This window comes from Hevea brasiliensis, chromosome 1, assembly GCF_030052815.1.
Source record: "Hevea brasiliensis isolate MT/VB/25A 57/8 chromosome 1, ASM3005281v1, whole genome shotgun sequence".
NCBI lineage: Eukaryota > Viridiplantae > Streptophyta > Magnoliopsida > Malpighiales > Euphorbiaceae > Hevea > Hevea brasiliensis.
Genome location: NC_079493.1, coordinates 108,082,669 through 108,108,739, shown reverse-complemented (window position 1 = coordinate 108,108,739; position 26,071 = coordinate 108,082,669). Strand labels below are relative to the sequence as shown.

Here is a 26,071-nt window from a genome sequence, read left to right as displayed (position 1 = left end):
CACAGTGATGGGTGACTTTCCCGGAAAGTGATTGCGAAGTCAGTCGAACCCAAATTTTGAACCGAAAAATGTGACGCCGCGATCCTTAGGACTATTGCGAACATAGTGGAAAAGAGAAAATCATATAAAAGAATTGTTAAGCAGGTCAAATAATTAGGTCAGGGATCCGAAAGAAATATTGAATAACTTGCAAACCGGATTAGACCGGCGAGGGACAATTTGGTCAATTCACTCCTAGAGGTGACTCATGACCTAACTGTTCAATAAAATCAGAGAAATGAAAATTTCAGAGTCGAAAATTAAATTAAAGAGACAAGGGAAAATAAAGGAAAAAGAAAAAGAATTGAAATATGATTTATTACATCATACCTATGACATCACACATGATGTCAAAAGTAATTTTTATTTTTCCATAATATTTGACTAAGTCAATTTAAGTATAAGAGACATAAAATAACCAAAAATAAAAAATAAAAAAGAAAACACTTTCTTCCTCCTCCTCAAGCTTGGCCGAATCCTCCCCTTTGCCACTTCCATTAACACACTCCATTAAAGCTTGAACTCAAGCTTGATTCCACCCAATTAAACCTAGTTTTTCCCTAAAATTCCTCATAAAAGCTTGTTAATTCAACTTGAGAAAGAGATTGAAGAAGAAAAAGAAAGGAGAAATTGAAGAATTGGAGCAATTGGATACCAAAGTTTGAGGTTAGTAATTTAAATTGAAATTTTTAGTTTAATGCCTATGTTTTGGTTAAGTAAACATGGAAATTATGGAAAGTTAAAACAAAAACAATTGTTGGGGGACTTTTAGTGAATTTCGGCCAGCCTATGAGGGGGGTAAAAGTTGCGAATTTGGTGAAATTGAAAGGCTCATTGAGGTGAATTAGGTGTATAGACAATGATTATACACTTTAATTATATTAGTTTGCATAATTGTGTAATTAGGGTTCTTAACCTCTTGAAAATTTGGGAAAATTTGAGGAAATAGTCAAATGATGCAAATGACCTTGATTGAGGTTGAAAATGGTCAATTGGGACCATTTGTGATGTGTTTGAATTGGTAGAATGAGATTGCAATTCGAATTGGCAAGGGTCACTATTCTGGTAGCTTGACCTGGGTCCCTTTCAGGGACTAAAACTAGAATTTTACCAACACAATTGGTGTGAGACCAATTGAGAATGAAAATCGACACATAATGGCACATTTTTCATTCAGGAATCATGCCCAGAAAATGACATTAACATAGCGAACAATTAGATAAAACTCCGGTGTAGTGCACTGTCACTGTACCAAAATGACCAAATGAATGTTCATTTAGCCATAACTTGGGTTATACAGGTCCAAATAACTTGATTTTTGTGGCATTAGAAAGGTATAACATAGCACTACAACTTTCATGAAGAACACCAACCCAAATTCTACCTATAACCTAGTCATTTTGTTATCTAAAGTTAGTGGTCCAAAACTGCCAAAACCAAATTAGGCGCCCAGAAATCTGGGTTAAACCAATATGGCTAGCCATGTTCAAATGGCCATATCTTAGGCTACAAAACTCCAAATAGAGTGATTCAAAAAGGGAATTAAAGATAAGACAATAAGGAACAACTTTGATGAATAACACTTTGTAAAATTCTAACAGCAACTTGACCAATGGAACAGTGCAAAACAGGATACCAAAACTGAAAATTTGGAAATGCACTTAGGAGACCTAGAAATTGAAGGGGCAACTAAAACCAACAAATTAGGTAACCAAAATGTGGTATGTGGGTATAGTTGAAATTCCCATACCTATTAAGTATAAGAAAGTCAATATTTTGACTTGAATAGTACTATGAATAGTAATCCCGAAATGAAAATCTCCAAGAACGTTATTTTAAGCATGTTATGGCCAGAATTGAGCATATATAAATTAATTATTGGATTTATTGTGAGATAAGATACTGAAACACTATCAATTGTGTGTTTCAGCTGAAAAAGACCCGGAAGGACTAAGCGACTGAGTCAAGGCCTAGAGAGGTGACTTATATCAAGTCTGTGCACAGTAATTTTTGTTTAAATATATGATTCTTGAAAATTTGATTTTGAGTTAATTATGAATTGTGTTACCATTTATGATTGTGAATATGACTTTGGAAATTGACCAGATTTCTCACAAATTATTTGAATAAATTGTTTTGAATTGATTTTGTGTTCACACTTAACATGATAGTACCACATTATTCCTCCTTCATTTATGGGGTTGAGATCGATTATTTTCCTCTCTCTCTGGCTTACTAGTTGAGGTCGAGATCGGATGAGTACTCATTAGCTAGCTAGGCACCTCCCTCATTGATTTCGATTAGTGAGATTGTAGATTGCATTGTCGTTGTGTACAACACGGCATTGATCGGAAATTTTGTGTCATGGCTTAAGTTGTGTATGAATTGACAACACTGTATTTATTAAATTATTTGACTAAAACTGTGCTATAATGAGCTTTGAAAAATTATAAAATGTGATTGCGAGATTTTTGAATTGTGAATTATTCATAAATGTTTTATATTATGCATTTTACATATTATTGTGCACTACTGAGTATTTTTATACTCAGCGATAGCTCCTTTTACTGTCGCAAATAGAGGCAAGGAAAAAGTAGCAGAGTGAGCTGCTGATTGTAGGGACTATCCAGAGACTTTTGTATGGGTATTTGATTATACCTTTGTAATTATTTGATGTAAATAATTTTATAGTCATATGTACTTTTGTAACTGAGCAGTTGTACAGTTAATATATAATATTATTGTCTTTTGGATTTTTATGTCTGCAAATCTAACTACAAATGTAAATTTCTTATTTTGAATGCATTGTGCATAGCTTAATTTGAACTATTTGAGATAAAATTTTATTTTGAATTGTGGAAAAGGATGAGAATTGTGTTAATTTGAGTTTTGGTGGTTGAATTGGTGAAGTGTATTATTATTGGGAGTATTTTTCTACAGGTAAAATTTTTTGTTTTTCTCAATTATTGCCGGCACTCTGCCCAAATTTTTTAGAATTTGCGAAAAAATAAAATGAACAACAATTTTAACTAGCTTTTAATATTTAATTAAATGTTTTTAGTTCCTACAAAAAATGCTCACCACTTCTAAAAAGTAAGAAAATAGTTTCAAAATCCCTTGTAGTGTACTTAATGAGTTATCGGTAGGTGAAGTTCAGTAGTTCATTAAGTATTCTACGGGATAATATTATGCCTTGCAGAGAGATAAAGTGTGACAGAAGTACTCTAGAGTCAAAGGGTTTTAAGTTAAGTAGAACGAAGACAGAATACATGTATTGCAAGTTCAGTGAAGGCTGAACTGGTGATAGGGAAGGAGTTAGTTTGGATGGAGTGGTACTGCCCCAAAGTAATCACTCTAAATATCTCAGCTCAATCCTTCAAGTAGATGGGAAATGTGAGGAGGATGTTAGTTATAGGAGTAAAGACGAATGGTTGAAGTGGAGAAGTATCACATAAGTTTTATGTGATCACAAGATTTCCAATAAGTTGAAAGGAAAATTTTACTGTACAGCCATACGACCGGCCATGTGATATAGTAGTGAGTGTTGGGCACTGAAGGAGTTGTATATGTCTATGATAAGAGTTGCAGAGATGAGAATATTAAAGTGGATAAGTGGTCATACTAGACTAGATAAAGTTCGTAATGAGAGTATTAGAAAAAGGTAGGAGTGATTCCAATTGAGAATAAGTTGAGAGAAGGGAAATTGAGATGGTTTGGTCATGTTAAGTGTAGACATACGGAGGCTCCAGTTAGACAAGTATAACACATTAGGTTAGGGGATAGAAAGAAAAAAAGGGGTAGACCTAAACTGACTTGGAGGAGAGTAGTACAATATGACCTAGAAGTATTACACATTTTTAAGGATTTAACCCAAAATCATTTAGAATGAAGAAAGAGAATCTACATAGCCGACTCCAAATTCTTGGAATAAAGGCTTAGTTGAATTGAGTTGAGTATATATATATATATATATATAGAGAGAGAGAGAGAGAGAGAGAGAGAGAGAGAGAGAGAGAGAGAGTTATTTAGCTAAAATAGAAAAATAATCCAATACAAAAAATAAATAAAAAGGAAAAAATGGTAGAAAAGAATTACTAACCCCCTTGTAATGAAAATTTTTTAAGAAAAAATTATATTAACTTTATAAAAGAGTATAGATTGTGTTGACATTATATAGAGAATGTCTATTCTAGCACAAGCTATTGTTTTGTAGGATTTGATGAAACTATTTCTAATATTATGAGAAAATAGGAATCAGCAGAAATATAAATAAAGATTTGTGAATAGAAACCAATAACTTTTGAAATAAATAACAAAAATAATAGAGCAAATCAAAAGAAAATTTGAACGTAATTAGATGAAGAAAAAATACTTGATGAGAAGAAGGCTTCGCGTATGTCAAACAGTATAAGATATCAACTATTTATAGGCAAAGAATAGTAAGAATTTAAATCATATTTAATTAGGCCATTAAACAATTGTTAATTAAAAAGAAAAATATTACTTTTAATTAAAAAAATTTTAACATTGCTATTTTAAACATTAAAACTTTAAAACGTTAAGCATAAATTTTGACTAAATAAGTGAGTTGTTGCCTTCAATTAGTGACTTTAATGGCCGTAAGTTATTTTTTGTTGATAATAATAATAATAATAATAATAATAATAATAATTATTATTATTAAATTGTAAACTAAGTACGAAATGCATCAATTCTTCAGTTACAAACAAAAAAGGAAATAGAGAAATTAGTAAAGGTAATATAAAAAGGAGAGAGGGGAAAACTTTTAAGTACTCAATGTGAATTTTTTTATAATATAATTTTAAATTATTTTATTAATTTTAAAATATATAATTCCTAAATTTATAATTAAATGTAATATTATAAAATTAAAAATAATAAATATAATAAAATAAATAAATAAAAAATAAAATTAAATATTTAACATAAAAAATAATAGTTACTATAATTATAAAATATGATAATATCTAAATAATAAGTGAAATGTAGAAACACAAAGAGACTCTATTCACATTACAATATCATAAAAACTACCCTGTGGTAATACTTAGAAAAATTATGTGATGTATAAATCTTATTAATTTTAAGTTATATAATTTTTAAAATTTTACAATTAAATAAAATATTAAAAATTAAAAAATAATAATGATAATAATAAAAATACTTAAAAAGAGAATAAAAAATTAAATAAAAAAAACAAAATTAAATACTAAACACATAACATAATAATTATTAAAATTATAAAACATTATAATGGTATCACGTGGCGATATTAATAGAAAATTTGTCTAAATAATAATATTTTAAAAAATATTATGTAACAATATCATGAAAATTATGTCACATATTAGCACCTTGAAAACAAATTTATGTGACAATTTCATAAAAAAATATTATGCCACGTATCAATCTCTTGAGAGTGTTCACATGCTTTATATCTATAAAAATAAAATAATAACAATAAATAGATAATTTTCCAGAGGCTTATAATTCCTCCAATTCTTCCTAGTTGGATTAACAGGTTACTGTATAATCACTCCCATGAAACACCATCACTGCCACCTCTACAGTATTTGCCGTCTCCAGCTTGTCATGTAAAATACATAACCATTACCACCACATGAAAACAGAAATTCCCCTCTTTTTTAATTATATGTTCATTAACCCAATTTTTTTTTATAATTAAAAAATAATTATATAGTAGAATTAAATTGAGCGAACTTTTTAGAAATGTGTGCGCTCGAAACAGGGAATAACTGCTCTCTACGCGTAATCTCCGTACTGAAATCGGGAAATTTCCGATAAGACGACAACGAGGACTCGCCAACACTACGGAGAATCGTCGACGGGAAGGGTTTTAGTGTTTTGGATCTACCTCTATTTTTCCCCTCCAAGATTTTAAGAAAAAAAATCTTGTCGAAACGAAACGTGGCGTTTCACGTAGCAACATCTATTCGATTCTTGTTGGACCGTCCTCTCCCTCTCTCTCTTTTCCTTCCCTTTGCTCTTTTGGAGGGAATTGGAATTTCATTTGGCGGGAATTCAATTCCTTTTGCGATCTAAATCTCATTTGCTTTCAGTTTTTTTGAAATTACTTGTTTGGAATCGAAAGGAGATGTTATTGAATTTCTACGTACATAACATAAGCAGCTTTTAGGGAAGGGGAAACGATGGGAGTATCAGATAATTCGAAAGGGCTAATTCTGGCTGTGGCATCCAGTGCTTTTATTGGGGCGAGCTTCATTTTGAAGAAGAAGGGCCTGAAGCGAGCTGGTGCTGCTGGCACTCGCGCTGGTTTTTCACTTTGACTTTGTTGAATTCTTCGCTTATTTTGTTTATTTGGGTATTAAGCGTATTGCGCAGTTATAGTTTTGTTCATTCAATATGCTTAGATGATCTGAATTTGGATATGACTGATTTAGATTATATTGCCATTAACCCTTATTGTGCATTTTAGGAAATTTCTGCATATTGAGTTGAATTCACAACTGCTTGAAATTTCATTTTTTTTTTCTTTTAAATCATTAATCTTGTTGAATGATCTTAAAGATACCTCTAATCTAGCAAACATCAATGAATATCAGTAATAGCTTCGGTATAACATTGTGGGGAAGTACTCTGTTGGAAAATTTCTCTGTTTTGTTGAAGATAGAAAGCAAATATCTATATGCTTCTTTTTTGTGATTGCTATATCTGTGTACTTAATTGCTTTTTCCTTGTGAGTACTTTATGCCTTTGTGGGACACAAAAGTGTTTATGAGTTTCTGAAGCAAATATTATACGTTGGTGCTTGTCTTTAGTGGGTTACACCTCATTGTACTTAATCTGCAAGCTTTTGCTTCCTTCTTGAAATTAACAAGAACTCCATTATTAATTAGAATATTTGTGTAGTGAGCTTTCAGTTAAGGTAAATGTCACTGGATTATGCATGATTCTTTATTTAATATAACTGGGCTATTTTTCCTAAATAATGTAGGAGTTGGGGGTTATACTTACTTATTGGAGCCACTATGGTGGGCTGGCATGGTGACAAGTAAGTTCAGAAATATTAATGCAAGTTTCTAGCTCTCTTTCTCTTCCCCTGTCCACCCTTCCTCCTCAGGTTGCCAAGTATCTGTGAAGTTATAGTTGTCATCCAATGGGCTATTGACTTTTAATTTAATAATTTTTATGAAACAGTGTTTGTTGGAGAAATTGCAAATTTTGTGGCTTATGTTTATGCTCCTGCAGTTTTGGTGACTCCCCTAGGTGCACTCAGTATAATTATCAGGTGAATGCAGATTTTTCTTACATATTGTTGTTTGTAGTATCTTCTGATACAAGGGGTAACCTGTTGTTTTAAAATTAACATGTTTGGTGAAATCTGAATAGTGCAATTTTGGCACACTTCATGTTGAGGGAACGGCTGCAGAAAATGGGTGTCGTTGGATGTGTTTCCTGCATTGTTGGATCGGTAGTGATTGTAATCCATGCACCTCAAGAACATACTCCTAATTCTGTACAAGAAATTTGGACTTTTGCAACCCAACCAGGTTAATATTCTTCTTCTTCTTCTTTTGAATATCTAGTGTAGCACAATATCTTCAATGATTACTCAGTACTTCTTCTTTTTTGTCATTTTTGCAGCATTTTTAATATATGTAGCAGCTTCACTTTCAGTGGTTTTAGCTTTGATTTTGCACTTTGAACCTCGCTGTGGACAAACGAACATATTGGTTTACTTGGGAATTTGTTCTCTAATTGGTTCAATTACGGTAATTATGTTTCTTTTTAATTTAGAAAATTGTTTTATGGTGGAGATAAAGATTGTAGAGCAATATGAACAATTTTTACAGTGTCATATTTATTCCTGTAAAAAGATACAAAATGTAAGAGAAATAGAAGAATATATATTGAGTGAGGAATAAAATTTAAGCGAGTTTGGGATACCATTAATATTATGATGTATACATGAGAAAAGAAAATTTTGCAAACCTTGAGGTTGTGCCTTTGTGTGTGTGTGTGTGTGTGTGTGTGTTTTTCTTTTCTTTTTTTTTTTTTTTTTTTTTTTTTTTGGGGGGGGGGGGTGTGGGATGGGGGGAAGAGGATGGGGAGGGGGTTGCGTGGCCCTTCCAACCTATTATGTATGATTGTCACTGATGTTAGGTGCTTAATTCATGATTCTTTTCCCTGTCTTCCATTATTGTATTCAGGTTGTAAGCATAAAGGCCATTGGAATTGCAATAAAGCTTACATTGGAAGGGACAAGTCAGATAGCCTACCCACAGACTTGGTTTTTCCTTACAGTTGCAGTAATTTGTGTCATTACGCAATTAAATTACCTCAACAAGGTAAAATTCAAAGTCATCGGTGTTTCTAGTTGTTCTATTCACTTGTTTTTGATCATGGTATTGTTAAATAAGATCCCTTGGCTTATTCTTTGTTTTATGTTGATGAGTGATTGTTTTAAGGTCAGTGTTATTAAAGGCGCCAAAAGGCGTTGGGCGAGGGGCCAGGCGAGGCGAGACAAGGTAAGGTTGCCTCGCCTCGCCAGGCAGTGCCTCGCCTGGGATGAGAGAGGCGAGTGCCTCTCTAGCACAGAGAGGAGGTTCCAGGCGAGAGAGGCATCGCCTCTCTCATATTACCGCTTTATTTATTTATTTATTTTATTTCTGTGTTTTAAAAGGAAAAATACCATTCCTTTTCTCATTTTCACACTGCAGCAGCCAAAGAAACAGTAGTTTTCTGTGAAAATTAAAAAAAAAAAAAAAAGAAAGGAAGGAGTAGATGGAAGAAGAAGAAGCAGAACCACGTTTCTGCGAAAATCCAATGAAGAAGAAGAAACAAAATGAAATACAGCAGGTTGGTGGCAATAAATTGATGGTAATAAATTGGAGTGAGAGTAATTGGTGGTGTAATTAGGTGACTTTACTATATTGGTGGCTGGTGACAATAAATTGGAGTAATTGGTGGGGTAATTAGTTGACTTTACTATGTTAGTGGAGTCATTAGTGACAGTAATTATAACAAATACAATTCCATAAAACAATTATAATAAAGACAAAGCAATTTATAAGGAGATTTGAAAATTATATTATTCTAGTAGTTAATAATAATAATAATAATAATAATAATAATAATAATAATAATAATAATAAAATGATTTTAAATTTGAATATGTATATTATGCTAATGTGTGTGTGTGTGTGTGTGTGTGTGTGTGTGTGCCCGCGAACGCGCTAAAAAATATATATAGTTTAGGCTATGTCACGGCGGGGTGCCTCACTTCAAAACGGCATTGCCTCGTCTCTCGCCTCGTAAAAAAGGCAAGGTGAGACCCTATCGCCTTAGCGTCGCCTTTCGCCTTAATAACTATGTTTAAGGTTGTTAATATTGTTCTGCTCTGGCCATAATGATTTTTTTAGCAGGGATCCTCTATTTCTACCTTGCCTCTTATACTGCAATTTTCCTGCCATTTCACTCAATGGGGCAGAATTAGGTATTTTGGCATAAGATAGGTCCGTTTACTGAATTTCATATTTAATTGGTTATAAATGAAAACAAACACCTAGGAAGCATGAAAATGTCTAGAAGGCCAACGTTCTTGTGTTAGACACTTTTTGGACATTTAAATCTCCCAGAAACCTCAAAAAAGTTTTCCTTTTTTTTTTTTTAATTTGGAAACTCTTTGGAACCTTTCAAAAAGCTTTTATGGTTAATTTACAAATTAAAAATTTTTATGATGGATTTTAATTGTAATTTTAAAAAGCTATATGCCTAAAGAGAAATAAAAACAAAGAAACAAAATGAATTAATAAAAGAGTCATTCTTTATTAGAGTTTTAATTGGATTATTGAACTAATATTTGTAGTATAACTTAGTAACTAACTTTGAAAAAGTTTATATGGTATATCTTTATAAATTTAATAAACATATTTCAGTGCATACTTAGTGTTCTTTATCCTTAAGCTTTTTGTCTCCAACTTTTTAGAATATGCCACATCCATGTGCCCTATCTTTCCATCCACCTTGGAACATGTGCACACAGACAAATAGTTGTATTGTTACCATCTCATTGTTTGGAAGTAAATATCTGGTATTTGCCCATGGCTATTTTGCTGCTCATGGAGAAGTTCTAAGTGGGTGTATTGTGAAGAGCTCTTTAATTCATGACCAACTTTATCATTCTCTGCTAATTTCTTGATGAAACCTAGTTTGGGACCAGCCCATTTTGGATTAAATTGTATTGTTTTTCACAGGCTTTAGGCTTTGAATTCATGTCAGTGATTAAGCTTCAATATGTTCTTTCATTATCTAACTTTGATTTTGTTAATTGTTCAATATTTAAATTCTGTTTAGTCTGCCACATTGGATATCTTTGCATTAGTGATTGGATTGATAAAAGTCTGGCAACAACTACTAGATCATGACAATAAATGGAATCATAAAATTGAAACAAATCGTAGTGAACTATCTAATTCAAGCCCTAAGTTGAGAGACTAATGTTACAATATTCTTGCTCATTTTCTGTTGCCAGGCTCAGTTGACGTCCGAAAAAATTTTATCAGACTAGCAGCACTCATCATTGAGCTTACTTGTCTTACATTTTTATGATAATTATACATAAGGATGCATTCAATGTCAAAAATGGCCTAAGGCTTAAAAATCTTTCTTACGCATGCACGCCGCACCAGAAAATTATGTTTGAAAGCATAATTTCTATTATTGAAAATTATGTTTGAAAGCATAATTTCTATTATTTAAGAATTACAACCAAATGTCTCACACCATTTTCCCCCTAAAATTAAGGCTAAAAAATTAAATTAATAGCAGAAGCTTTTGTTGAAAACATTCACAAATACTCATATGAATATTGATGTAAATACATTTACATTGTCATAGTGATAAATTTGAAATGAAATAGTGAAATACTATCATATTGATTTGTACCATGCCAGTTAAGAAGGGGAATAGGTGCAGCAATGACATTCATATAGTTGGTTCAAATAAATGCATGGAAATCATCTCTGTTCAGAATTTTGAGTTAATTTCTTAAATGTGTTATTCATGTGGTTTTATTAATACATATGGATTCAAATGATATAAACGTTGGGGCGTTCTCTACTAACGACGCGCTACATCGGAGCCCGGGTGTAGTGAGAAATATGCAAGGGTGTAGGGCGTTCACCAAAAGCGACGCGCCATGCCGGCGCCCGGGTGTGGTGCTAAGTGAGCAAGGGTTCCCACATCATGGACGGGTGTGGGAAAGCAGTTAGTCCATAGGACAGATAGTAGAACAGATAGTGGAACAGAACACAAGATAGACATAGAAAATAATAGAAGATATCATAGAAAGAGACCAATTAGGAAGAAGCAGGTTAGGAGGAGGATCAGGGTTGGTACTTGAAATGTTGGATCACTTACAGGAAAATTAATGGAGCTTGTGGATACCTTGGAAAGGAGAAGGGTGAATATTGCTTGCATTCAGGAGACTCAATGGGTAGGAGAGAAAAGTAAGGAAGTGGGTAATTCAGGGTACAAACTGTGGTTTATCGGAAAGGAGAGAAATAAGAACGGAGTGGGCATAATCATAGACAAGACATTAAAAGACGCAGTAATAGCTGTGAAAAGAGTAGGAGATAGAATTATACTAGTAAAGCTAGTACTAGAAGGTGAAATAATAAATATAGTTTGTGCTTATGCCCCACAAATAGGACTAGACAGTGAGAGTAAACAAAGGTTCTGGGAAGATATGGATGATTTAATGCAAAGCATACCAAATGAAGAGAATGTTTTCATTGGTGGAGATTTGAATGGACATGTAGGAAGTGATAGACAAGGTTATGAGAATGTTCATGGAGGTTTTGGTTTTGAAAGTCGAAATGAGGAGGGAAAAAGCATCCTGGATTTTGCTATGGCATATGACCTAATACTAGCAAATACCTACTTTATAAAAAGAGTCACATTTAGTGACTTTCAAAAGTGGGCAACATAGAAGCCAAATCGACTTCCTCTTAACCAGGAAGACAAATAGAGCTCTATGCAATGATTGCAAGGTCATTCCAGGAGAGGCTTTAACAAGTTAACATCGGGTGGTGGTCTTGGATGTCAAGTTTAGGAACAAGTCAAGTAAAGTCAGAAGAAATAGTGTAGCTCGAACAAAGTGGTGGGAGTTCAGAGGAGTAAAGCAAGTGAAGTTCAAAAATGAGCTTCTCGAGTCCGAAGTATGGAAGCTGGATATGGAGGCCAATGATATGTGGATACAGATGGCATCAAAGATTAGAGAAGTAACTAGAAAAGTACTTTGAGAGTTTAAAAGACATGAACCACCATCAAAAGAGAGATGGTGGTGGAATGAGGAAGTACAAAAGGTAGTGAAGAGAAAAAGAGAATGTTATAAGAAATTACCCAAATGCGATAATAATGAGGCATATGAACAGTACAAGATAGCAAAGAAAGAGGCAAAAAAGGCAGTTAGTAAAGCAAGAGCACAGGCCTTTGAAAAGTTATATGAGAAACTTGGAACTAAAGAAGGGGAGAAAGATATTTATAGATTAGCAAAGAGGAGAGAAAGAAAATATCAAGATCTCAATCAAGTTAGGTGCATTAAGAATAAAGAAGGAAAAGTGTTGGTGAAAGATGAGGATATTAAAGAAAGATGGAGAAATTATTTTAATGATCTCTTTAATAATAGTCAAAACGGTAATAGCGTGAATATAGATTATAGAACAATAGAAAAGAATGTGAATTATACTAGAAGGATTAGATCTTTAGAAGTAAAGGAAGCACTTAAGAGAATGAAAGTGGGTAAAGCCTGTGGATCCGATGAAATACCAATTGAAGTGTAGAAGTGTTTGGGAGATATGGGAGTGGCATGGTTAACTAAATTATTTAATAAGCTTCTAAACTCAAAGAAAATGCCTGATGAATGGAGGAGGAGTATCTTAGTATCTATTTTTAAAAATAAGGGAGACATACAGAGTTACTCAAACTATAGGGGAATTAAACTCATGAGCCATACTATGAAGTTGTGGGAGAGAGTTGTCGAGCATCGACTACGTCGTGATACTTCTATCTCTCTCAATCAATTTGGTTTCATGCCCGGTCGTTCAACTATGAAAGTGATTTTTCTCATTAGAAGCTTGATGGAGAAATATAGAGATGTGAAGAAAGATCTACACATGGTTTTTATTGATTTGGAGAGGGCTTATGATAGTGTTCCAAGAAATGTCTTATGGAATGTGTTAGAACAAAAGAGGTTATCTATTAGGTACATACAAGTGTTGAAAGATATGTATGAATGAGCAACTACTATTGTGCGTACGGTGGGAGGGGCCACAAGAGATTTTTCGATTTCAATTGGATTACACCAAGGATCAGCCATAAGCCCTTACCTTTTTACATTAGTTTTAGATGAATTGACGAAACATATACAAGAGTATATTCCTTGATGCATGATGTTTGCGAATGATATTGTTCTGATAGATGAGACATGAGAAGGAGTCAATAGAAAGCTAGAGCTTTGGAGAAGTGCTCTAGAGTCAAAGGGTTTTAAGTTAAGTAGAACGAAGGCAGAATACATGCATTGCAAGTTCAGTGAAGGCCAAACTAGTGATAGGGAAGGAGTTAGTTTGAATGGAGTGGTACTGTCTCAAAGTAATCACTTTAAATATCTAAGCTTAAACCTTTAAGTAGATGAGGGATGTGAGGAGGATGTTAGTCATAGGATTAAAGCCGGATGGTTAAAGTGGAGATGTGCCACGGGAGTTTTATGTGATCGTAAGATTCCCAATAAGTTGAAAGGAAAATTTTACCGTACAGCTATAGCCATGCGACTGGCTATGTTATATGGTAGTGAGTGTTGAGCACTGAAATAGTCGTATGCGTCTAAGATAAGAGTTATAGAGATGAGAATGTTAAGGTGGATGAGTGGCCATACTAGACTAGATAAAGTCCATAATGAGAGTATTAGAGAAAAGGTAGGAGTGGTGCCAATTGAAGATAAGTTGAGAGAATGGAGATTGAGGTGGTTTGGTCATGTGAAGCGTAAACATACGGAGGCTCCAGTTAGACAAGTAGAGCACATTAGGTTAGAGGATAGAAAGAAAAAAAGGGGTAGACCTAAGTTGATTTGGAGGAGAGTAGTACAACATTACTTAGAAGCATTACACATTTCTGAGGATATAACCCAAAATCGTTTAGAGTGGAGAAAGCAAATCCATATAGCCGACTCTAAATTTTTGGGATAAAGGCTTAGTTGAGTTGAGTTGAGTTTTATAACAGGGAAAAATTTTCAGTTATTTTAGATGCTTCTCTTTTGCAATTTTCTGTTCTGCATAGTGTTTTGTAAAATATGTATTTCATGCTATAACCGTGAGTGTAAACTGTAAATCTGAAGCTTCTTTACTATGGGGTAAATAAGATCTCGGCGTTTACATGTGGCAACTAAATCAGGAGCTGATTTGCTTCGTGAATGGTGTAATTCATATGATATTTCAGTATCATCTTCAATTTGGCCTGCTTGTAAATTTTATAGAGATCTGAATTGGAAATAGGAAATTTGATATATGCACTAGCATCTAGAGATTAATTGCTGGATTGCATAAATGTGGTTCTATGTATTTCATGCTGTTACCATGATTGAGAACTGCAAATCAGAAGCTTCTTCACTATGGGGTAATTAAAAAAGATAAAGCATCTATTTGTGGAAACCAAACCAGGGGCAGCTAATTGTTTTGGTTAAAGACAATTCTCTTGAGTCATGATGGTTCAGTGCCCTCTTGAATTTGGTGTACCGAACTTTGGAGATAAATTAGAATATGAACTAGAAATTAGAGTTTAATTGTTGGGTTACATACACTTGGTTTTATGGTCAGAAGTGCTTTTTGAAGAGAACTTAATTTTGTTTTTCCCAGAAATATGTTTTCTTTAGTTGGTTAAGATGAGTAAGAAGGTTTTATTTATTTATTTATTATATATACACATGGTGGAAGGCAGTCCTACCTTTGTTGAAAATCTATGATATGGTTTATGTCATCTACTTGTTCCAATTGAATGGGTGGTTCAAAACTATGTTTGAGCGACCAATTATGGTACATGGTACTTTGTGTAGGATAGTTTGGAGAAAATACACTACCACGTGGTCAGTAGACCAACTTTGCAACTTAGTGCTAATTGCATTATAGGACATATTATAGGTAATTGTTAGCTGGGACTGCAATCCCTTTATACTCAGTTCCTAGAGAAGAATATCTGCAAGAATTTGTTTTTTCTTGTGGAATATTGTCATCATGGTGAGGCTTGCAGTGTCCTAAAGTTTTGAAAGCAAAACTTCGTTTACATTATTTGCTTAACTTTTATCTTTCAGTTGCTATTCTTTCTTGTCATCAGTTCATGTTCAGTGATGCTTATGTTATCATTGTTCAGGCTTTGGATACATTCAATGCAGCAATTGTTTCTCCAGTATATTATGTAATGTTTACAACTCTAACTATCATCGCTAGTGCCATAATGTTTAAGGTAAAATGCTTGATACATCTTATAGGATCTGTTTCTTCTGTGCAAATATGATAAATTAGAATGCTCGAACCTTATTTTGTTCATATTTTCTACAGGATTGGTCAGGCCAAAATGTGAGTAGCATAACCTCCGAATTATGTGGATTCATCACTGTACTGTCAGGCACAATCATACTTCATGCAACAAGGGAAAAGGAACCACCTCCTCCTTTAGGTACATATGAGCCTCATCCTTTCCCTTCAAATTCTAAACTCTTTTACCCTGGGGTCAAGAAAGGGGTCTGGTGTTGTGTTGGTACTTGGTGGTGTGGAAGTTAAGTTGGCTGCTTGTGACTCATTTATTTAAGTGTATATGCTCTTGGCGTTTTGGCGTGTATCTAATGAATGAGCTGTCAGCCATTTTTGTGTTGGAGCTTGGACTTGAAAAAGTTTACTGGCAGTAATTTTGGAAACAGCTGGTTGACAGTTGACATCAAATTCAGTGTTGCTTGTTTGCACCATTAAAGCACTGATGAACCGTGGTCTATTTTAGCTTGTTTTGCTGCTAGAAACTCCTCCCATCTATGGTTAAAACTCAATTGATGGAAATCTTGAAATAACTCTTCATTTATCGATAAGAAAAGCATAACAAGCATCAGTATTCACATTTCTTAAAATATGTCTAAACATTAAGGGGGTGTTTGGTATGAGGTTAACAAGGGATAATTGTTAGTCTTGTAATTTTTAACTCTTATTAATATTGTTTGGATATTTAAAAGAGAATAAGTTGACTTTTTACTTCATTAATATTTATGCCTTCTTGGGAGGTTAAATGCTAACCTTGGGGGGCCTAAGTTAATAATTACCCTCCTTAAAGGTTAAAACTTACGAGGATAACATTTAACCCTTGATTTTTTAACCTTCTACTAAACACGCCCTAAGGAGTTGGACTCCTAAAACTGATCTCGAAAGTATACACTTTCCTAGTTGAGGAAGTACTCAGAATTTAGAAAAACAAAGATTCAACAAAGAAAGATGGGATGGAATGTTAGTTGTTTCATTCTCTCTTTTTTTGGGGTAAGAAGTATGGGGGATCTCCTTAATGTGGAATCTGTGGAGGTCATTGGAAGCCCACAAGTTTTGTGAAGCAAATTATGCACGATGATCTTGTCTCTGTATATAAAGTTATAGACAATAAACTGAAGGATAGCCAATGTTTTCTTTAGATCAGTTCATATGATGCCAGTACAAAATGTTCACTGAGAAGTGAATTTCTTATGCCCTTACGTTGGCACATATCCAAAAACCTTCTGACTTCTATACCATGCTTGACAAATTTTCTGGTTGCCAGTCAATTAAAATCATCTGAAATTCTGGTTACATTGTTATAGTTGACTGTTTGTATATGCTCATTTCATAAGTAGGATTGTTTTATCTGCTTTTGTTTGTGTGAAGGCTATTTGCTTGAGCTTATGACATTGTTTCTTATCCTCCGCTCTGTTTGATTTTGCAGGAACTGTGACATGGTACATTAACGAAGATTCTGTTAAGAGTCTTGAAGAACATTTAATAAACATACAAAGTTCGGATGAGCAATGAGTATTTCTGCTTTGAGATGATTGCGAAAGGAAGATGATCCCTACTGTTGGAGCAACCCTGCAATCAGTGTTTGAGAGATGCATTTTCAGAGGGAGGAGCTTCTTGTTTTTCTGGACAAACTTTGAGATTGGAATAGTGGAGTGATCTTTTTGTATGCCATGACAAGCTGTGGGAGGAGGCCCTGAGTCACAGCACAGCTATCTAATTTTGGAGCACATTAGACCCCAAAAACTATGAACAGATCCGAGGCTGCTATATTAGGAGTAATACAGAAAAGGATGTGCAGATCTAATCACAGGTCCAATGATGCTCCCATAGCCCATCATGATATTTGTAAATGTTGATGATTACCTATTCTCTTCAATCTATAGTTTCAATGATGCCTTTCATGATCAAGTTTGATTGATTCTTATGTGTGTATTAATCCATTGTTTTGAAGCCCATATACTCTTTTACTACCAAAAGATTGCCATTTGCAAAATTCAAAGTTTGGTTTGTGATCCTGCGTGAAAGTCAAGTGCAATTGATATAATATTAAGTTCCTTACTTTTTAGATTTGAAGGAATCGGCTCGCAAGAACGTGGATGCTTCACTAGACTGAGGTGGACAGGTTTGTCATTGTGCTTTGTGAATAATTCCAAGCTTGAACTATGAGCTGTTTTGAGTTTGTTGAAACGAGCCTGTAGGCTGTAGTCTTTTGACCATACACAATGAATCAGACCGACTTGAAGTGAAAACTGCCAAAATTAAAGCATTGAGTTTGCTCACAATTCCTCGTTCTAGCAACAAAAATATTTTTACCTGGATGCATATCAATAATGACTTTGTCCCGAATTGTTGAATTTGTAAAGGAATTTTAAGAGTCGAATACCGTTATGCGATTATGGATTTAAGAGTAAATTGATCTGGACATGAAGTCTGAATATATTCTATAGGATTATGAATGCTCTCTATGAGAAATTTATTGGAGATTACATACTTTACAATAAACAGGTGTCATAGTTATTAAAAGGCATGCCAAGCTTAAGACTCATCAGGTTTGAACCCTAGCATCTTATGCGCCTAGGTGTGCACCTTTGTTCCAAGCACAAGGTTCTAGAAAGGCATGCTTTTTTTATTTCTATCTTAAGTCAACACTTTCATTGGCAAAAATGACAACCACTTAAACTCAAACCAGCAAACTTAATTCAAGATATATGCTAAAGGAAAAAAAAGAAAAATATTATATTTATTTGATTTTTATGAACTTTTTAATTTTTTTACTTTTGCCCCTCACTTAGCTCACATCTTGCGCCTAGGCTCTATGACTCATTGGCGCCTTAGTGCGCCTTGAGCCTTTAATAACTATGACAGGTGTAACAAGAATACTTTGAGATGTAATGCTATTCTATAAAAAAGAAAGATATTGAATTTCATTATCAGAGAATGTGTATAGTATTTGTTGAATGAGTACAATGATGTCAATCTGAGATACACTTATATTATTTATTTGTCAGAACAATTACAGCTTGGTATCATCAGATGCTCTGTTCATTCTTGCAAACATAGAGACTGCATCTACTATTGTCCAGATTCCTCGACAACTGTCTAAAGAAGAATTGGTAAAGATCATACCATAAGAGTGGTTTACCAACTATGAAAAGTTGCATGACAATTTCTGACCTATCCAAGTAACAGAACTCACATTTCATAGGTAAACAGATAGCATTGTCAAGACAGTTTTTAAGGAACCTTGTAGGTGTAATTCTTTTCTTTGCATTTGATTAAAAGATGAAACTTTTTGCACATTTTTCACAAAGATTACAATTTGTTTCTTTCCCCCTCTGATTATAATCATTTTTCCTCATTTTATTCACATTTTACCTATAAGCCATTCTACTAGACAAACTTTTATCCTAAAAAACCATTTCATAATTCTTTTCAAGAAAATAGCTGCTGATCACACATCTTTTTAAAAGTAACTAGTGTCATTTGATGAATTTCTCTCAGAGTTATTTGTGTCATATCTTTATGAGTTGCCAAGATTGATCATTATAATTCAGGCCATTTATTTAGACATCTGCTGTGAAACCAGATGACTGGTGAATTATCAACTTTTGTTTTAGTCAATTGAGCTTGACCGACTACTAGGTCCATTTTTTAGTCAATTTTTTTTCTAGGAAAGCGATTGCACGAGTTTGTGAAGTGCTTCCGAGTTCTTTGAAAACTGTCTTAACAATGCCATCTGTTTGCCTATGAAATGTAATCTTTATTACTTAGATGGGAGGGGGATTTTAGGCTATTTTCTTTAAAACTTTTATTGCTCTGGTCTGTTCATTATCCCAAGTGGGGGCTTTCTTTTTTAGTATTTTAGAAAGTTGGTTGGTGTATTTAAACACATGAGGGATATTGCCTATATGGACTTGGTTGTTTGTCTGCTTGAAAGGAGTGAACATGAATATTTCTCTTGTCTCTTGAACTGGAGAGATCATCATGGTTTGAAAGATAATATTACTTTAGTACTTATCTTATATCGATAACAATAACTAAATATAATATTACTAAATATTTAATATAAATTATTTATAATCAGTTATCAGCTAACAACAGTTAAATAATTTAAACCTTTAGTATTTATAGTTTTTGGGATGCCAACCCATTTGGTTGGATGGAAAAACAAATACAATATTAATTAAAATTATAATAAATTTTATTTAAAATTATGATAAATCTTACATATAAATATTTGTTAAAATTTTTTAATTATTGGATGTATAAATATCTAAATATAGATAAAAAAATTTTCTAGTGAGATTGCCCGTTCGTCGATCTAAATCCGACTTGAAAGGGAAGTAGGAGCTTAAAATATAGTGTTAGATAATGCATCATATAGACTTTCAAATAATTAAATTAATTATTTTTGGTAAACTCTTTAGAAGTTGATAGCTACTTGAATATTTATTATCTTTGAGATTTATTGTGCCTTTTTTTACAGTTTAAAAAAATAATATCCTAATATTAAAAGCACATGGATAAAGCTTAAGCAATACAACGCCATCTCCTGAAACCGCATTAAACGTGAACACAATAATATTCATGCGCATGCACTGCATAATGTAATAACTTGAACACAATAAATTAAATATACAATTACATTTTTTTTTTAATTTTTTGCACAAAACTTTTATAATAGTAAAAAGATAAAATGATTTATTTGATATTGTTATTATAAAATATTGTTAAAAAAATTTAAAATATATTAATTAAAGAGTTATAAATTATTTTAAAATTAAATTTGATATATTTTAATTATAAAAATATTAAAATAAAAATTTTAAATTATTTTTAAATAATATTTAAAATAATTTTTTTGAAATATATATTATTTTTAATTTTGAGCCTCAATACTAAACAGAATCATAATTTTTTTAAAACTCTATTTTTTTCTCCGGTTATTGAATTGTAATTTTTAGATTATTTATTATTTATTTAAATATTTTAATAATAAATTAAATAATATATTATAATAAGTTAATAATTATATATTTATTTCAATTATAAAATAAATTATATGACTTAATAAATTATAGTAAAATAAATTATATGATATATCCTTAAACAATTAAATATAATATTACTAAACACTTAATGTAAATAATCTATAATCAGTTATCAGCTAACAGCAACCGCTGTCAACTGTATTCAACAATTAAATCAAATAAATCTTTAGTATTCATAGTTTTTGCCATGTCAACCCATTTGGTTGGATGAAAAATGATTCTTCACAAATAAAATATTAATTAAAATTATAATAAATTTTATTTAAAATTATGATAGATCTAGCATATAAATATTTGTTAAAATTTTTTAATTATTGGATGTATAAATATCTAAATATAGATAAAAAAATTTTCTAGTGAGATTGCCCGTTCGTCGATCTAAATCCGACTTGAAAGGGAAGTAGGAGCTTAAAATATAGTGTTAGATAACGAGTATATATCACATTTATATATTCAATTTTATGAGTATTATCACAAAAATTATTCAATTTTAGTTTTTTTCATAAAATTTACTAAATTTTAATTTCATTTCATAAAAATAATTATGATAAAAAATTAAATATTTTTAAATCAACTTACTGACTTATCAATCATTTTATAAATAAAATTATTTTATTTTATTATTTTTTTAAAAATAGATTATATAAAACACATACAACTATCGCTCGTGTCAAACTCCTCTTTATTTTTTTTCTATAAATGATCACTAATTAAATAATTTTATTTATAAAATAATTGATAAATTAATAAATAATTTTTATAAAATTAAATTAGTATGAAAAAAATTAAAATTTAATAATTTTTATGAAAATAAAAGTTTAATGACTCAGCCTCTGCATTCAACCCAACTTAAACCCAAAACCTAACCATCGAAAATTCGCTAGTACATGAACTCGCCAGCCAACTTTCAATACACAGAAGCTAAAGCCACCCTAGACATCCAAACAGCATCACCAGACGATTCTGATCGGAGCTAGAGCAACGACTGAAAGAATGATAAATGTAATAAAGACAACTCAGCACAAAGTCACTTGGATCTCTGAAACACCCAAGCAAATCCCGCCATCACTGAATCCAATCCATTAAATTTAGTCGACTGTAGCATTCATTAGACAAGACCGGCTGAAATCACAAAACTGAAGGTTATATCTAATCACAAGGAGATAAATAACATATATTGTTTATTCTAAAATTATAATTTATATATAACATACTAAGTTATATTAAAAGAAATGGAATATTTGTTCTAAAAAAAAAAAAAAGGATATTTTGCCTTAACAGAGTGGATTCGAGGATTTGAAATGAGGCCTTAAAAAAGGTGGCTGCCATTTCCTCCACTGATTCTTTTTGAGTAGGATTGGATTTGAAGCAACCTGTTTTAGGCATCTATTCTCACGTATCATAACTTTTAGGAGAAGAAGATTCGCTCACTCCAAACTTTCTATTGCATATATATATATATATATATATATATATATATATATATATATATATATATATATATATATATTGTGTGTGTGTGTGTCTATAATCTAATTAGCTGACCAAAGTAAATTGAAATTAAAATGAAAAATTGGAGCTGCCTAGCTACTTCAATTACTTGAGAATATTTAAATGAAGGTCATTGCTGCAACTAAGCCTCAAGTATTATCAGTAATTACATGTGTTTTGAGTTTTATTTGTTGACAAATATATTTTCCATAATAATATAATTTTTAATTTTAAATTGTAAGTAAATAATTTTTTGTTTATTATTTATATCATTAAATATTTTTAATGCATTTAAATTAAAATATATTTTTGTAAAAAAGAATATAACGTGCCTATTAAAGGTCTAACATGATTTAATAACTAAAATCATTTAATAAATTAAAATATTAATTGTGATTATTAATATTTTCTTTTTATTTTAATAGAAAATTAAAATATTTGTTATTTATTTAATATATTTTAACTAAATATAAATTAATTGATTTATAAAATCAAATTTCATGAATTTTTTTAATTTATTTTTTAAATAAGAATATATAAAAAGTAACTTGGCCATATATAAATGCCCCTCCGCAGCTCTCACCTTCGCTGATAAGTAACGCAAGCTCACACGCACGCAGCCAGTTTTCTTCTTCGCATTCCAGAGAGAAACTAAACAACGTAAAATCAACATGGCGGCAACTGCGTCTTCTCCTTGGGGCAAACCTGGTGCGTGGGCTCTCGACGCCGAAGAACACGAGGACGAACTCCGTCAACAACAATTCGATTCTCCCCATAAAATCGATGATTCTTCTGGTGAGTCTGGATTTCCCTCTCTAGCCGCCGCCGCCAAAAACCTCAAGAAGAAGAAGAAGATGAAGAAACAAGCCCTATCTTTAGCTGAATTCACCGCCTATGACTCCAGCAAGTCAGACCAGCCCACCCAATATAGAGGCCTTGCTCATGATGATCTCCTCAATCTCCCAACTGGCCCCCGCCAGCGTTCTGCTGAAGAGCTCCACCAGTCTAGGCTCGGTGGCGGCTTCAAATCGCATGGTATGAGCAACCGTAACGGTGACGATTCGTCTAACTCGAGATGGGGTGGTGGTCATTCTAGGTTTTCTAGTAGAGATAGGGATACGACCAGAGATTTAGCGCCTTCGCGTGCTGATGAGACTGATGATTGGTCTAAATCGAAAAAATCAACGGTGGGTAATGGCTACGAAAGGAGAGAAAGGGGATCTTTTTTTGATTCTCTGTCAAAAGCCGATGAGTTGGATAGCTGGGTAGCCAATAAGCCAACAGAGGCGCGGAGATATGGTGCTACTAAAGATGGATTTGAGAGGAGGGGGAGTTTCGATTCGTTGTCCAGAGATAGAAACGGGTCTAATAGCGGTGGTGCTGCAGCAGATTCCGATAACTGGGGAAGGAAGAAGGAGGAGGTTAATGGAACAGCGAGTTCAAGGCCAAAGCTTATATTGCAGCCACGTACAGTTCCTGTAAATAACGAGAATGGCGCAGCAGCGAAACCCAAAGGTTCGAGCCCATTTGGAGATGCGAGGCCAAGAGAGGAGGTGTTAGCTGAGAAAGGAAAGGACTGGAAAGAGATTGATGAGAAGCTGCAGTCTGTGAACATCAATAGTAAGAAAGAAATTGGAAAAGGTGAGAGAGGTAATTCGACCTCAATTGGGAGGTGGAGCTTTGGGAATGGTCGTGGAGGTTCTGGCACTGACCGTGTAGAAAGGAGCTGGAGGAAGCCTGATGCAGCTGATTCCAATTCTCGTCCTCAGAGGTTTGTTGATTGCTCTTTGATTAGCTCATTTGTATATGTTTTGGCAATTGGAACGATGTATTGATTTATTATCGCTTAATTCTTTTCTAAGAAGTGATATACACACAATTACTGGTTGTGAGTTGCTAACTCTGTTTTGAAGGAGGTATTGTTAGCTTTATATGGGACACTGGAGGGATGTTGTTTCTGATCTCACTAGGTTTTGAGGGTTCTTCAAGGGACTTGAGTTTCTCAAAATTGTAGAGAAGTATCCTTTGTCACTTGGGTTTTCCAACTCTTTTTTCTATAAGCATGACATGAGAGTATTAGAGTTTTCAGGTATTTCTATTCAGTGCCTTTTGTTGCATCCTTGCCCTTCCTCCCTAAGTCCCTGGTATTCCACAGTGTTTTTCTTAAAACTCCTAGTTGGTTTTTACAAATCCATGAGACAATAATTTGAATGAGGTCTCAACTCTGAAAATCTATTTGCTAGCGTATAATAATTTTATGGAGGCTGTACTATGCGGGGGTGGGTGTTTGTATATTATTTATTTTTGTTGTGGCTCAATTTGGATCACCTAGTCATGTATGATAGATAAACTCGTATGGATTTTGGCCCTCTAAAATTACTGTGATTATTCTGATTACCCCAGGAAAAAGTATACGCCCTATTGTCTTGCAGTTTCTGCTTTTTCATTTTTTATATTTATTTGTTCCATCCTTTGTCCATCTCAGCTGTTACTGTGGTGAAAATGATTTTGAAGTAAACAAGAAAGAAAATAGCTTAGGTGCTTGTCTATTGTGTCTGATTTATGTATATTCTGCTGTGAAATTGAGATGAACTGCTAAACTTTGTGAAATCAGTGTTTCCTCTGCGTGCAGTGCTGAGACAAATGAGAATGATAAAGCCTCTGAAAATGGGCATGCCACTGAGGATGGACCTGCTGAAGGGAATTAAAGTTGGCGTCTTGCTCATGTGATGCTGAGAATTGCGAAGGACTAGAGACTAGAGAGCATTTGAATTTGTTAGTAGTCAAAGTTTTTTTTTTCTTTTATTATTTATTTGTACTGAGTTTTGCTTCAACTGTTATGATTGCTGAATACAGTGCAGGGACAATTTTGGTAGGCTTTAGAAGAGTAATTAGCACTGATTTGGCATTGATAGGTTTGTTTTGTAGCTGGTATTGGAATTCAGAAATGTTTTTGTTGTTCCATTACTAGTTTTTTTCATCTTCAATTTTGTCCATCTTACATCTAGAGCGAGTGTGGATTTTGATTGTTGAAACTTTGTGGATGACGAATTAAAAGTTGTGCATAATATTTCTCTTGAATTTCTTCTTACTTGAGTTTTCCCTTGCAAGTGTTTTTTTTTTTTTTTTTTTGTCTGTAGCTATGTTTCGTTGTTTATAAAGTAATAGTTTTTGGCTTTATTTTGGCTTTTGATAATGCTGTTAACTTGGGTTGGTGGTCTGCAGGATATGATTAGCATTGTTGTGCACTGGTTTTTAGTGTCAGCATGAATGGATGCAGTTTGCAATCTTCTTGTGGGGATGTAATTAGTTAATCAAGCAAATAGAGGGGGTAGGCTAGTATCAGTATGCCTTTGATTTTTCATTGAGAGCTCTTAATTAGACAAAAAGAGTGACAGTATTAATTGATTACTATTTCTATGGTGGCTGAAAATCTTGGTTCTGGGCATTGCGCTTAAACAGTCTATTTGGTATTTATGGTATAAATTTGTTTTTTGAAAAAACATTACTATAGATATGTTAAAAAAATAGTTTAAAAAAGTTATTTATCCATTTTAGAGTTTATATAATTAAAATAATTATTTAATTAATATATTTAATGGGTTTTTTTTTTTTTTTGGTTAATAACAGCTTCAATATCAACATCAAATAGACTCTTGCGGCTGTAGAGCGTTTAGAGCATCTACCTATGTTGATGAAAGGTCTTTTAAGGGAAGCAATGCGGCCTTGTGTACGTAGGACAAGTTTTATGCCGGTAGATTTTTTATTTTTTATTTTATTTTATTTTATTTTTTTATTTATTTTTTTATTTTTTATCTAAAGATAGAGATGAATTACAACCCAATACCGTCCATGGCCAAAATTCTGAATTCAGCTACAACAAAGCTAACCCTGTCAACCCAACTT

General features: G+C 32.9%; 2 protein-coding genes across 5 annotated transcripts; both read left to right on the top strand.

Annotated features, from left to right (window-relative positions):
• Positions 1-5,771: 5,771 nt before the first annotated feature.
• On the top strand, positions 5,772-17,531 carry LOC110664022 (probable magnesium transporter NIPA6). Its single transcript, XM_021823544.2, has 9 exons — positions 5,772-6,354; positions 7,037-7,093; positions 7,240-7,330; positions 7,432-7,592; positions 7,687-7,814; positions 8,253-8,390; positions 15,466-15,558; positions 15,654-15,771; positions 17,050-17,531. The coding sequence occupies exons 1-9, from the start codon at positions 6,231-6,233 to the stop codon at positions 17,133-17,135; spliced, it is 996 nt and encodes a 331-aa protein (XP_021679236.2). The 5' UTR covers positions 5,772-6,230; the 3' UTR covers positions 17,136-17,531.
• A 5,197-nt stretch (positions 17,532-22,728) lies between these two features.
• LOC110664020 (eukaryotic translation initiation factor 4B3) lies at positions 22,729-25,256 on the top strand. Of its 4 annotated transcripts, none has more exons than XM_058146712.1 (2): positions 22,729-23,936; positions 24,651-24,779. In XM_058146712.1, exons 1-2 carry the CDS (start codon positions 22,837-22,839, stop codon positions 24,754-24,756), a joined length of 1,206 nt encoding a protein of 401 aa, XP_058002695.1. In that variant the 5' UTR covers positions 22,729-22,836; the 3' UTR covers positions 24,757-24,779. The 4 variants fall into 4 exon arrangements, with proteins under 4 accessions (XP_058002695.1, XP_021679235.2, XP_021679234.2 ...); XM_021823543.2 differs by lacking the exon at positions 24,651-24,779 and adding an exon at positions 24,079-24,644; XM_021823542.2 differs by lacking the exon at positions 24,651-24,779 and adding an exon at positions 24,798-25,256 and having other exon boundaries at positions 22,730-23,936.
• The last annotated feature ends 815 nt before the right edge of the window (positions 25,257-26,071 follow it).